The sequence below is a fragment of the Coregonus clupeaformis genome, chromosome 23 (assembly GCF_020615455.1).
Source record: "Coregonus clupeaformis isolate EN_2021a chromosome 23, ASM2061545v1, whole genome shotgun sequence".
NCBI classification, from domain to species: domain Eukaryota; kingdom Metazoa; phylum Chordata; class Actinopteri; order Salmoniformes; family Salmonidae; genus Coregonus; species Coregonus clupeaformis.
The window spans coordinates 28,922,517-28,936,383 of record NC_059214.1 but is presented as its reverse complement, the minus strand read 5'-3'; the positions used below and the strand labels follow the sequence as shown (position 1 = coordinate 28,936,383).

The 13,867-nt window shown below is 49.3% G+C and overlaps 1 protein-coding gene across 1 annotated transcript in view; it reads left to right on the top strand.

Moving 5' to 3' along the window:
* Positions 1–13,867, top strand: part of LOC121537052 (raftlin-2-like) — a 31,006-nt gene that overhangs the window by 15,290 nt on the left and 1,849 nt on the right. The window contains exons 4-7 of the mRNA XM_041844798.1: positions 3,152–3,370; positions 9,136–9,242; positions 9,885–9,988; positions 10,115–10,193. Coding sequence (XP_041700732.1) covers positions 3,152–3,370; positions 9,136–9,242; positions 9,885–9,988; positions 10,115–10,193 — 509 coding nt within the window. The remainder of the gene's footprint in view (positions 1–3,151; positions 3,371–9,135; positions 9,243–9,884; positions 9,989–10,114; positions 10,194–13,867) is intronic.

Sequence of the window (13,867 nt, the reverse complement as noted above, 5' to 3'; positions counted from 1 at the left end):
TCCTGCCTTCTCTTCTGTTCTCCTGTCTTCTCTTCTCCTGCCTTCTCTTCTCTTCTCCTGCCTTCTCTTCTCCTGCCTTCTCTTCTCTTCTCCTGCCTTCTCTTCTCTTCTCCTGCCTTCTCTTCTCTTCTCCTGCCTTCTCTTCTCTTCTCCTGCCTCCTCTTCTCTTCTCCTGCCTCCTCTTCTCTTCTCCTGCCTTCTCTTCTCTTCTCCTGCCTTCTCTTCTCTTCTCCTGCCTTCTCTTCTGTTCTTTTATTTTATTTTCTTGCCTCAGCTCCCAGGCTTCCATTTTCTCACGACTTGGAAGGATGGCAACGCGAGACTACTTCTCTTCTCTCCTCTCTTCTTCTCATCTGTCTCCTCACCTTAACAATGTTGACATGTGGGCTATATCTGCTATCTCCTCTTAACGTCACACAACCTCAAAATGCTGAACACATCCCAGCCACACTGTGGAGTCCTGGATATGTTTCTCCCTTTAACACTCTACTCATCCCCCTCTCCCCCAGTCTGTCAGTGTAGTTCAGTTGAACTCTGTGTTGTGTGGATGACACTGACTGATGGCCCTGGGGTAGGAGAGGCCTCTGCACATCAGTCAGGTAACCCTCATCCACCAAGCTGGGCACAACTCCTCACCACAGAGACAACCATACAGACTGACACGTCCTTGTCCTAAGTAGAGCGAGTTGAGTTCACATAACCTCATAGACTGCCAATGTCTGTTGTCTCTGTGCCTTTGTTCTTGTTCTCCTCCGTGATGGCTTGAACTGGCAGATTCATCTGACTCTCTACCACCTCTTCCCCTCTCCCTCCCTCCTCCCCCTCTCCTTCCCTCCCTCTTCCCCCTCCTTCCCTCCCTCTTCCCCCTCCTTCCCTTTCTCCCTCTTCCCCCTCCTTCCCTCTCTCCCTCTTCCCCCTCCTTCCCTCTCTCCCTCTTCCCCCTCCCTCCCTCCCTCTCTCCTTCCCCCTCCCTCTCACTTTCCCCCTCCCTCTCTCCTTCCCCTCCTCCCTCCCTCTCTCTCCCTCCCTCCCTCTCTCCTTCCCCCTCCCTCTCCTTCCCCTCCTCCCTCCCTCTCTCCTTCCCCTCCCTCCCTCCCTCTCTCCTTCCCCCTCCCTCTCCTCTCTCCTTCCCCCTCCCTCCCTCTCTCCTTCTACCTTCCTCCATCCCTCTTTCCCCTCCCTCCCCTCTCTCCTCCCCTCTCCCTCCCTCTCTCTCTCTCCTTTCCTCCTCTCTCCCTCTTCCCCTCCTTCCCTTCCCTCCTTCCCCCTCCTTCCCTCTCCCTCCCTCCCTCCTTCCCTCTCCCTCCCTCCCCTCCTTCCCCCTCCCTCCCTCTTCCCCCCTCCCTCCCTCTTCCCCCTCCCTCCCTCTCCTTCCCCCCTCCCTCCCTCTCTCCTCCCCCTCTCCTCCTCTCTCTCCTCCCCCCTCCCTCCCTCTCTCCTCCCCCCTCCCTCCCTCTCTCCTCCCCCCCTCCCTCCTCTCTCTCCTCCCCCTCCTCCTCTCTCCCTCTCCCCTCCCCCCCCCCCCTCCTCCCTCTCTCCTCCCCCCTCCCTCCTCCTCCCCCCTCCCTCCCTCTCTCCCCCCCCTCCTCCCCCTCCCTCCCTCTCTCCCCCTCCCCCCTCCCTCCCCCCTCCCTCCCTCTCTCCTCCCCCTCTCTCCTCCCCACCTCCCTCCCTCCTCTCCTCCCCCCTCCCTCCCTCCTCTCTCCTCCCCCCTCCCTCCCTCCCCTCTCCCAACTCCCCACCTCCTCCCTCCCTCTCTCCCCCCTCCCCACCTCCCTCCCTCCTCTCTCTCCCCTCCCCCTCTCTCCCTCTCTCTCTCCCCCTCCTCCCTCCTCCCTCCCTCCCTCCTCCCTCCCTCCCTCCCTCTCTCTCTCTCTCTCCCTCCCTCTCCCCCTCCCTCTCTCCCCCTCCCTCCTCTCTCCCCCTCCCTCCCTCCCTCCCTCCCTCCCTCTCTCTCCCCTCTCTCTCTCTCTCTCTCTCCCCCTCTCTCTCCCCCTCTCTCTCTCTCTCTCCCCCTCTCTCTCTCTCTCTCCCTCCTCTCTCTCCCCCCTCTCTCTCCCCCCTCTCTCTCTCTCTCTCTCTCTCTCTCCCCCTCTCTCTCTCTCTCTCTCTCTCTCTCTCCTTCCCCCTCTCTCCCTCTCTTCCCCCTCCCTCCCCTCTTCCCCCTCCCTCCTTCTCTTCCCTCCCCTCCTCCCTCCCTCCTCCCTCCCTCCCTCCCTCCCTCCCTCCCTCCCTCCTCCTCCCTCCTCCCTCCCTCCCTCTTCCCCCTCTCTCCTCTTCCCCCTCTCTCCTTCCCCCTCCCTCTTCCCCCTCCCTCCCTCCTCTTCCCCTCCCTCCCCCTCCCTCCCTCCCTATCTCCCTCCCTCCCGTCCTCTTCCTCCCTCCCCTCTCCCTCCTCCCTCTACCCCCTCCTTCCCTCTACCCCCTCCTTCCCTCTCTCCTCTTTTCCCTCTCTCCCTCTCTTCCCCATCCCTCCCTCCCTCCCTCTTCGTACCTCCCTCCTCTTCCCACCTCCCTCCCTCTTCCCCCTCCTTCCCTCCCTCTTCCTCCCTCTTCCCCCTCCCTCCCTTCTCCTTCCCCCTCCCTCTCTCCTTCCCCCCTCTCTCCTTCCTCCCCTCTCCTTCCCCCCTCCCTCTTCCCCTCCCTCCCTCTTCCCCCTCTCTCCCTCTCTCCTCCCCCTTCCTCCCTCTTTGCCCTCCCTCCCTCCCTCTCTCTCTCCCTCTCTCCTTCCCCCCTTCCTCCCTCCCACTTTCCCCTCCCCTCTCCATCCCTCCCTCTCTCTCTCTCCTTCCCCCTCCCTCCCCTCTCCCTCCCTCCCCCTCCTTCCCTCTCTCTTCCCCTCCTCCCTTTCTCCTTCCCTTCCCTCCCTCTTCCCCATCTCCTACCCCCTCTCCCTCCTCCCTCTCACCCTCCTTCCCCCTCCCTCTCCCCTCTTCCCCCTCCTCCCTCCCCTCTTCCCCCTCCCTCCCTCCCCCTCTTCCCCCTCCCTCCTCCCCCTCTTCCCCCTCCTCTCTCCCTACCTCCCTCCTCTTCCCCCTACCTCCCGCCCTCTTCCCTCTCCCTCCCTCCCTCCCTCTTCCCCCTCCCTCCCTCCCCCCCTTTCCCTTTCCCTCCCCTCTCCCTCCCTCCCCCCTCCATCTCTCTCTCGCAGACCTGAGGTTGCTGGTGTTCTTTCACTCATGGGCACCAGGCTGTGCTCCGCTGGACGCTCTGTCATGTCAGTACCACCAGGGGGCGCTGTCCATGCGCGTGTCCAGGAAGGGTCAGGTGGTCAGCGCGCTGGAGGCCGATTGGCTGGAGCTGACCGCAGCCTACTACCGCAAAGGCTGGTCATTGGTGGACTCGTTTGTGTACTGGGACACACCCAAAGGTATTGTCAAATACTTGAAAATCACGGAGTGTTTATCCAGCGTTAGGGGAACCGTACTCTTTGTCTCTGCTGATAACTTGGGGGCCCATTCACTTGCTGGTTTTCAGGAATCCTTTAATGTCGACAAATTTTGTAGATTTTGTTTGGTCAGCCGTAAGGATATTCAGACAACTGAATTAAGAAGTGGGTCAGTCCCGCTTAGGACAAAATTGTCCCACGAAGCCAATGTTTTGGAGCTTAAAGAAAATAAAACTATACTGTGTGTAGATGGTGTAAAAAGGGACTGTGTTTTAAACAGGTTGAGCTACTTTCACTCAACTACAGGGTTCCCACCTGACTTTCTTCACGACCTTTTAGAGGGAATTGTGCCTGTCCAACTTAGTTTGTGTCTGGGCAAGTTGATTTCTAATAAATACTTCACATTAGACAAGTTAAATAGTACAATTCAACACTTCCCATACTCATTCTCAGATAAGACTAACCGACCCCAAAGAGTAACTCAGACTTTTTGAGTTAATGGAACAATTGGTGGAAACGGACATGAGAATTGGACTCTTTTAAGGCTGTTGCCCTTGATGATTGGTGAACTAGTCCCAGATAATAATAACACGTGGAGAGTACTTCTTGAGTTGAAATATATTGTAGAACTTTTGTCCTCGTCTGTGTACACAACTGAGTCGCTGTGCTATTTGGAATATAAAATCTCAGTCCATAGGCAGTTGCTGCAGGATGTGTTTCCTGATTTTCGTTTAAGACAAAAACATCATTTTTTGGAACATTATCCTTACCTCATCCGTTGCTTTGGACCTTTGGTTGACTGTTGGACTATCCGTTTTGAAGCTAAGCATAGTTTTTTCAAAAAGGTTGTCCGTGATGCGAACAATTATAAAAAAACATTTTGCTCACATTAGCCACAAGACACCAACTCATGCTGGCTTACTTCTTGGACATGCCCAGCCTTTTTAAGCCCCCTTTGGAAGTTGTGAATGTGTCTCTCGTTTCTCCAGACATTTTGGATAAGACAATTAAACAAGCTATTAAGTTAAAATATAAAGATGTGGAATCTGTATCTCTTGCTTCCAGTGTTTCTATACATGGCACAAAGTACACTGAGGGCATGTTTGTGTCTATTGGTAAGACAAGTGGACTCCTTGACTTTGGCAAAATTGTGAAAGTTCTAATTGTAGCAGAAACGGCATCCTTCATTGTTGAACCGTATTTCACCTGGTACCTGGAACACCTCAGGTGCTATGAACTCACCAAGAAGCCTTCCAAATAACTCTTTGTAGCAGAACAACTAAACTGCTACTCCCCGCTCTCATCCTACCTTTTACAAGGAAGACTTCTGGTTTCACCCAAGAGCTTTCTACTCCACTGAGGGTTTTGTTAAGAAAATGTATTTTATGTTTGCCTTGTTAGTGAGAAGGTGATGAAGCGTACTTCATGAGCTGTAACCGAAAAACAACTGGCATTTGGAAAGTTTGAGGTGAGGGAGCAAGTGTGGTGGAACAAGAATTGTTAGCATTGTTAAGTATCTTGCTAGCTGGATCGAATTCTCTGTTAGCTAGTTAACTAGCTAACGAACTAACTACTATCTATGAACTAATGTTTTCCCTCTACAGTATGTGGTTAATTTACAGAATGAGAGAATAGGTGAAAATGAGGCGTTGCTTGTTAAACAAGTGGATTCAGGGATGAAGTGTAGCTGGAGCTGGGCCTGGCTTAAGCTGAATGCCACTATAGAGGTGAAAGGAACACCACACACCTCTTTCTCACTTTATCAATATGGTGGATAAAAAGGGGTATGCCATGTGTACTCTCTGCCTGAAAGAGATCAATTTGCCAACAAAGGGTCTCATGCTCTGCTGCTGGCACATTGTAGAACAGATGTCCACAGGCAGAAAGTGTACAATGTAATAACGTGCAGTGTAGCCCAAAGCTATTGCTTTTGTTGTGTTGAACTTGACATACAGTTGTGTGTGAGTGAGGGGGGATTATTTGTTGTTTTTACTCAGTGAACATTATTTTTGCACACATACAGTGGGGAGAACAAGTATTTGATACAGTGCCGATTTTGCAGGTTTTCCTACTTACAAAGCATGTAGAGGTCTGTAATTTTTATCATAGGTACACTTCAACTGTGAGAGACGGAATCTAAAACAAAAATCCAGAAAATCACATTGTATGATTTTTAAGTAATTAATTTGCATTTTATTGCATGACATAAGTATTTGATCACCTACCAACCAGTAAGAATTCAGGCTCTCACAGACCTGTTAGTTTTTCTTTAAGAAGCCCTCCTCTTCTCCACTCATTACCTGTATTAACTGCACCTGTTTGAACTCGTTACCTGTATAAAATACACCTGTCCACACACTCAATCAAACAGACTCCAACCTCTCCACAATGGCCAAGACCAGAGAGCTGTGTAATAATAATAATAATATAATAATATGCCATTTAGCAGACGCTTTTATCCAAAGCGACTTACAGTCATGCGTGCATACATTTTTTTTTTTGTGTATGGACATCAGGGATAAAATTGTAGACCTGCACAAGGCTGGGATGGGCTACAGGACAATAGGCAAGCAGCTTGGTGAGAAGGCAACAACTGTTGGCACAATTATTAGAAAATGGAAGAAGTTCAAGATGACGATCAATCATCCTCGGTCTGGGGCTCCATGCAAGATCTCACCTCGTGGGGCATCAATGATCATGAGGAAGGTGAGGGATCAGCCCAGAACTACACGGCAGGACCTGGTCAATGACCTGAAGAGAGCTGGGACCACAGTCTCAAAGAAAACCATTAGTAACACACTACGCCGTCATGGATTAAAATCCTGCAGCGCACGCAAGGTCCCCCTGCTCAAGCCAGCGCATGTTCAGGCCCGTCTGAAGTTTGCCAATGACGATCTGGATGATCCAGATGAGGAATGGGAGAAGGTCATGTGGTCTGATGAGACAAAAATAGAGCTTGTTGGTCTAAACTCCACTCTCCGTGTTTGGAGGAAGAAGAAGGATGAGTACAACCCCAATAACACCATCCCAACCGTGAAGCATGGAGGTGGAAACATCATTCTTTGGGGATGTTTTTCTGCAAAGGGGACAGGACGACAGCACCGTATTGAGGGGAGGATGGATGGGGCCATGTATCGCGAGATCTTAGCTAACAACCTCCTTCCCTCAGTAAGAGCATTGAAGATGGGTCTTGGCTGGGTCTTCCAGCATGACAACGACCCGAAACACACAGCCAGGGCAACTAAGGAGTGGCTACGTAAGAAGCATCTCAAGGTCCTGGAGTGGCCTAGCCAGTCTCCAGACCTGAACCCAATAGAAAATCTTTGGAGGGAGCTGAAAGTCTGTATTGCCCAGCGACAGCCCCGAAACCTGAAGGATCTGGAGAAGGTCTGTATGGAGGAGTGGGCCAAAATCCCTGCTGCAGTGTGTGCAAACCTGGTCAAGACCTACAGGAAACGTATGATCTCTGTAATTGCAAACGAAGGTTTCTGTACCAAATATGTACCAAGAAAGTTCTGCTTTTCTGATGTATCAAATACTTATGTCATGCAATAAAATGCAAATTAATTACTTTAAAATCATACAATGTGATTTTCTGGATTTTTTGTTTTAGATTCCGTCTCTCTTTGTTGAAGTGTACCTATGATAAAAATTACAGACCTCTACATGCTTTGTAAGTAGGAAAACCTGCAAAATCGGCAGTGTATCAAATACTTGTTCTCCCCACTGTATAGCCTTGTGCACTTGATCGATGTCTACTATAGTGGCCACTATAATCATAGCCACTATAATAGAGAAAAAATAGAATGCCTGTTTGTTTCATTCTATTTCTACTATAAGATGTTTTTTTTCCCAAGTGCAATATTTAGGTATGTGTGGTCTCAAGCGTTATATTATAAAGGCTGTCATAACTGCAATATCAATGTATTGTTTTTTTCTCTAGACTTCAGTGTCATTTGTAGTAAAGTCTAGGCAACAAATAACATTGGATTGCTTTTCTTACATTTATTTTCTGTGTGTTAGGTTCACATTAACTTCTTTGTTGTTTAATGAGTTAAAACCTGCATTTCAAGAAGGGATCCAGCCTAAGTCACTAGAAATTAGCATTTTAAAGCTGATATTTATTTGTATTTTTTATCCCCCCTAGCAGGGATTTTTTTTGAATGTTTCAGTACAAAAACAAAAGTGTCACCTTTTTGGGCCCTCACCAGTTTGCATCCCTGGCGTAGGCGCAGGTCTCATGACACAGCCAAGAAAGTAAAGAGGCACAAGCAACAACTCAGAGGGCCTTACATATGGGGCAGGCATAGCTGATTTAATGTTCTGCACATTTCAACAGCCATACAAAATCCTTGTATGTGACAAATTGAGCAAAGTGATATGAAAATTTGCCCAAAACTGCATATTTGCCCAACATACCAGTATTCAAAGCATATACTCTATTGCTTGAACAAAATGTATTAAACATGCTAATGTATTTGTATCCTGTAGCTCAGTTGGTAGAGCATGGCGCCAGGGTTGTGGGTTCGATTCCCACAGGGGGCCAGTATGAAATATGTATGCACTAACTGTAAGTCGCTCTGGATAAGAGCGTCTGCTAAATGACTAAAATGTAAATGTAAATACTAAGATATAGAGAGACTTAAGGTGGATGTAAGATTCATACTGTATAACAGCCACACCAGGCTTAAAAAGCGATAACAACATACATGCTGTGACATCTTGCTTTGGAGTTGTAAGGTCTCCAGCAAAGAGCATTAGTGTAATGATAGGCCAACATCTTGTGACACTTGTGACCTCTCTTCTCTGGAAGAGAGGACGGGATTAAATATATATACAAATAATAATATATGCCATTTAGCAGACGCTTTTATCCAAAGCGACTTACAGTCATGCGTTTAACATATGGGTGGTCCAGGGAATCGAACCAACTATCCTGGCAATGCAAGCAACATGCTCTATCAACTGAGCTACAGAGGACCAGAAAGTAGAAAGAGATTAAGAACACTTTGTCCTCATCCATCTCTCTCTCTCGCAAATCCACATGTTCCTCAATCATCCATCTCTCTCATTCTGTTACTTTATCAATTTTTGTGTTTTCTCAAATATCTGTTCTTGTTATGTTTTGTCTCCCCTCCCCCTACATCCCCCGGATGAGTCACTTCCTGTCTCCCAGTCCCTCCTCTCTCCCTCCTCCTCCTCTCTCCCTCTTCCTCCTCCTCCTCCTCCTCTCCCTTCTTCCTCCTATCTCCCTCCTTCTCCCCCTCCTCTCCCTCTTTCCCTCCTCCTACCTTCCTCCTCCTCCCTTATCTCCCACTGTGGCTATATTTGGAACTCTATTCCCAACCTCCCGACCTGGCTTCCTGTTGCGCTATAGACTGGCAGCAGCCGAGAAAATCCACATCATTTGTAGACATCTGGGGCCTGGGAATATAGCACACTGGGGTCTCTCTCTGTCGCTCTCTCACACACACAGGCAAATTCTCGTGCGCACGCATGTGCAGATATGAACACGGCCTACTTCTCCATGTCTGTAACTAGTTCATTGTCATTCCAATGTCATACTTTCTGTACTAACTAGAATTCACTGCCACATGTAGAGCACTGTAAAGGTATCTGCTGATGAACGTCTGTCCACCGATTGCATTTGTGTAACTCATAGCGTATGAGTGTATGTTTTCTGGTAGATATGCATTATATGTTGATACTGTAGTATGCTGACTGATTGTCTGTTTGTGTTGTCTCAGGTGAGCCCGTGCCCAGGTCTCTAGAGGGTCTGTTTGTCTATGAGGAGAGAAGCACTGCCCCTCCTGCCAACGACACCATCGTAGTGGAGCAGTGGACTGTCATCGAGGTCAGAGAGCCGTGTGTGTGTTACGTCTTACCTGTGTGTGTGTGTGTGTGGTTCAGCCAGTGAGGACAGGTGAATGTGTTGCAGTAGGTAGATATTCTCTGGCGAAGATCCTGTTGGGAGAGAGAGAGATTAGCATTACAGTTACGTCTTTGGGTGTGTCCAAGTAAAACAGAGCTCAAACAACTAGTGGTGGTGAAGGACATTCACTTGTGAGTAACATAATGTGTTCCAGGAGTGTGTTTGTGTGCCAACAACCCTAATCATAATACCACAGCTAGCACTGCATCGCAGTGCTAGCTGTGCCACTAGATATCCTGGTTCGAATCCAGGCTCTGTCGTAGCCGGCCACGACCGGGAGACCCATGGGGCGGCGCGCAATTGGCCCAGCGTCGTCCAGGGTAGGGGAGGGAATGGCCGGCAGGGATGTAGCTCAGTTGGTAGAGCATGGCGTTTGCAACGCCAGGGTTGTGGGTTCGATTCCCACGGGGGGCCAGTATGATTTTTTATTTTTTTATAATGTATGCACTCACTAACTGTAAGTCGCTCTGGATAAGAGCTCAAATGTAAATGTAATAAACAAGTGTAGAAAACACGCAACAATTACCTCTATCCAGCGTGTGACATCATTGCTGTGCTGTATAGGGTTCTGATGTGAAGACAGATTACGGGCCACTCCTTCACACACTGGCTGAGTTTGGCTGGCTGCTCACCTGTGTCCTGCCCACACCTATCATCCGCCATGACAGGTAACACACATAATTGTTGTTTTGCTTGATGGTCCTTCTCGGAACAAACTCGTCCATTTTGTAGTTCGGGTCATCATGCCTTCTATGAGGATTTTCCTTTATAATATATTGTGTGTGTTTCTCCAGTGATGGTAATCTGGCTACCAAGCAGGTGGTGTTCCTACAGAGACCAGTCAAGACCTCTTCAGTACCACAGAGGAACCAGGTAAGGGCTTGGCTTCAGTTAGCACAAAATACTACAACAGGAAAGTTGCTATTTATGTGACAATACTGCCCCCTGTGGGTTTTTGTTATAAGATAAAGGGGAGTGGAAAATGAAATCAAAGTGAGATTTAGCATTATCATACTAATCAATTAATTGAATTACATTGCTACACTATCAATTACACACATCTGTGCTGCATTCAATATTATATTAGTTGCTTTAATTAGATATTCAGGCAGGATTTTGATGACATCCCTGACTATCTGCACAACATTTGGTGTTATTGCATAGAACATTAAAATCACAGCAGAGACATGGTAGACATGATAGCAGTGTACATTTTAGTCAACAATAAAAACGACCAACATACTCAATCAAAAAACCTATTTTTCCTGTCTAGAAATATGATGATAACGAGACGCCCTGGAAAAAACGATTACAAATTACTTTTAATTTTAGTCAACAAAAATGTGACGAGATGGAATTTCCATGTGAGACATTTAATTTGACATGAAGCTCCTTTTCATCTGTTTTGAATGGATGCCCATTTCCGCCACTCAGAAATGTTGATACTATCTCAATTTCGACATACTAACTCGAAATGTCGAGATAGTAGAACATACATTTAGGATATTATTTTCATTTGTAGCATTATGTAGCGATTTCCATCTATCCATGTTGCAGAGATGAGCACAGCAGCACCGCCGGCAAACGTGTGGCGAGCTGGCATATGCCCCATCACTTTTAATTTGGCTTGATAAAAAATATTGACACGAAAGCGTTGAAAATAGGGACAAAGTACTGTTGTTTAGACTGATCTGCCTCATGATTTGTCAACTCGTGCACAATTAATCGGTGCTTCAGTCTGATCAGCTGTAGCCTACTTATAATCACAGCTGCAGGTAGCCTAGAGAAGCCTATGCACTCTGAGACCCTCTGGCCAGGGGAATCGAAGCAGTAACGTCATGTATTTATAGCCTAAACTATGTACAGTATTTATAGCCTAAAATAGCCCTATTTATTTGTGTTAAGAGAAAATGTGAATGTGATCAAATTTGGTTTATATTCAAACTTCGGGTGGCTAGGCTACCTAGACCTTATCACTCCAGAATTATTGACTGGAATTAATCAATCAACACAATAGTGATGACATACTGTGTGAGTAACTTTTTAAATACAAATGCAAAGGTCTACACGATGCAACCCTGCATTAAGCAAACTCAGCCCTGTTAGTTCTATTGTTGTTGTCTATTTATTTATTTTTTAACCATATGACCTGATTAGAAAAGATCTGGTCCCATCATAGCCCATATAAAAAACGTTTTATAGCTGATTTATTACTATGTCATACCCTCCAACTAGGGTCCGGGGTTTTACCTGGTTAGGTTAGTCCAGTGGTTCTCAAACCTCTCCTCGGGGATCCCCAGACGTTTCACAATTTTGTTTTATGCCAGAACAAGTTCACCTAATCAAGGGCTTGATGATTAGTTGACAAGTTGAATCAGGTATGCTAGTTATGGAATAGATGAATTACATGAACCGGCTGGGGGTCCATTAGGACAGGTTTGAGTTTGTGGTGCCACCGCTGAAATAATTTTGAGATAGCATTGGCTATTTATTTATTTATTTTTAATTCGTGGCGGGAATGTGCTTCCATAGTTTTGTCCAATCCTAAACATACATGCATGAATGCATAATATTTCATGCAATCCTCTCATTGGCAGAATTGACATCTTTCAGTTGCCCGGTCTGACTGAGCTCATCTACCTGGCTCTCCCACACAGCTTCCAGGCGGTCTGACTGAGCTCATCTACCTGGCTCTCCCACACAGCTTCCAGGCGGTCTGACTGAGCTCATCTACCTGGCTCTCCCACACAGCTTCCAGGCGGTCTGACTGAGCTCATCTACCTGGCTCTCCCACACAGCTTCCAGGCGGTCTGACTGAGCTCATCTACCTGGCTCTCCCACACAGCTTCCAGGCGGTCTGACTGAGCTCATCTACCTGGCTCTCCCACACAGCTTCCAGGCGGTCTGACTGAGCTCATCTACCTGGCTCTCCCACACAGCTTCCAGGCGGTCTGACTGAGCTCATCTACCTGGCTCTCCCACACAGCTTCCAGGCGGTCTGACTGAGCTCATCTACCTGGCTCTCCCACACAGCTTCCAGGCGGTCTGACTGAGCTCATCTACCTGGCTCTCCCACACAGCTTCCAGGCGGTCTGACTGAGCTCATCTACCTGGCTCTCCCACACAGCTTCCAGGCGGTCTGACTGAGCTCATCTACCTGGCTCTCCCACACAGCTTCCAGGCGGTCTGACTGAGCTCATCTACCTGGCTCTCCCACACAGCTTCCAGGCGGTCTGACTGAGCTCATCTACCTGGCTCTCCCACACAGCTTCCAGGCGGTCTGACTGAGCTCATCTACCTGGCTCTCCCACACAGCTTCCAGGCGGTCTGACTGAGCTCATCTACCTGGCTCTCCCACACAGCTTCCAGGCGGTCTGACTGAGCTCATCTACCTGGCTCTCCCACACAGCTTCCAGGCGGTCTGACTGAGCTCATCTACCTGGCTCTCCCACACAGCTTCCAGGCGGTCTGACTGAGCTCATCTACCTGGCTCTCCCACACAGCTTCCAGGCGGTCTGACTGAGCTCATCTACCTGGCTCTCCCACACAGCTTCCAGGCGGTCTGACTGAGCTCATCTACCTGGCTCTCCCACACAGCTTCCAGGCGGTCTGACTGAGCTCATCTACCTGGCTCTCCCACACAGCTTCCAGGCGGTCTGACTGAGCTCATCTACCTGGCTCTCCCACACAGCTTCCAGGCGGTCTGACTGAGCTCATCTACCTGGCTCTCCCACACAGCTTCCAGGCGGTCTGACTGAGCTCATCTACCTGGCTCTCCCACACAGCTTCCAGGCGGTCTGACTGAGCTCATCTACCTGGCTCTCCCACACAGCTTCCAGGCGGTCTGACTGAGCTCATCTACCTGGCTCTCCCACACAGCTTCCAGGCGGTCTGACTGAGCTCATCTACCTGGCTCTCCCACACAGCTTCCAGGCGGTCTGACTGAGCTCATCTACCTGGCTCTCCCACACAGCTTCCAGGCGGTCTGACTGAGCTCATCTACCTGGCTCTCCCACACAGCTTCCAGGCGGTCTGACTGAGCTCATCTACCTGGCTCTCCCACACAGCTTCCAGGCGGTCTGACTGAGCTCATCTACCTGGCTCTCCCACACAGCTTCCAGGCGGTCTGACTGAGCTCATCTACCTGGCTCTCCCACACAGCTTCCAGGCGGTCTGACTGAGCTCATCTACCTGGCTCTCCCACACAGCTTCCAGGCGGTCTGACTGAGCTCATCTACCTGGCTCTCCCACACAGCTTCCAGGCGGTCTGACTGAGCTCATCTACCTGGCTCTCCCACACAGCTTCCAGGCGGTCTGACTGAGCTCATCTACCTGGCTCTCCCACACAGCTCCCAGGCGGTCTGACTGAGCTCATCTACCTGGCTCTCCCACACAGCTCCCAGGCGGTCTGACTGAGCTCATCTACCTGGCTCTCCCACACAGCTTCCAGGCGGTCTGACTGAGCTCATCTACCTGGCTCTCCCACACAGCTTCCAGGCGGTCTGACTGAGCTCATCTACCTGGCTCTCCCACACAGCTTCCAGGCG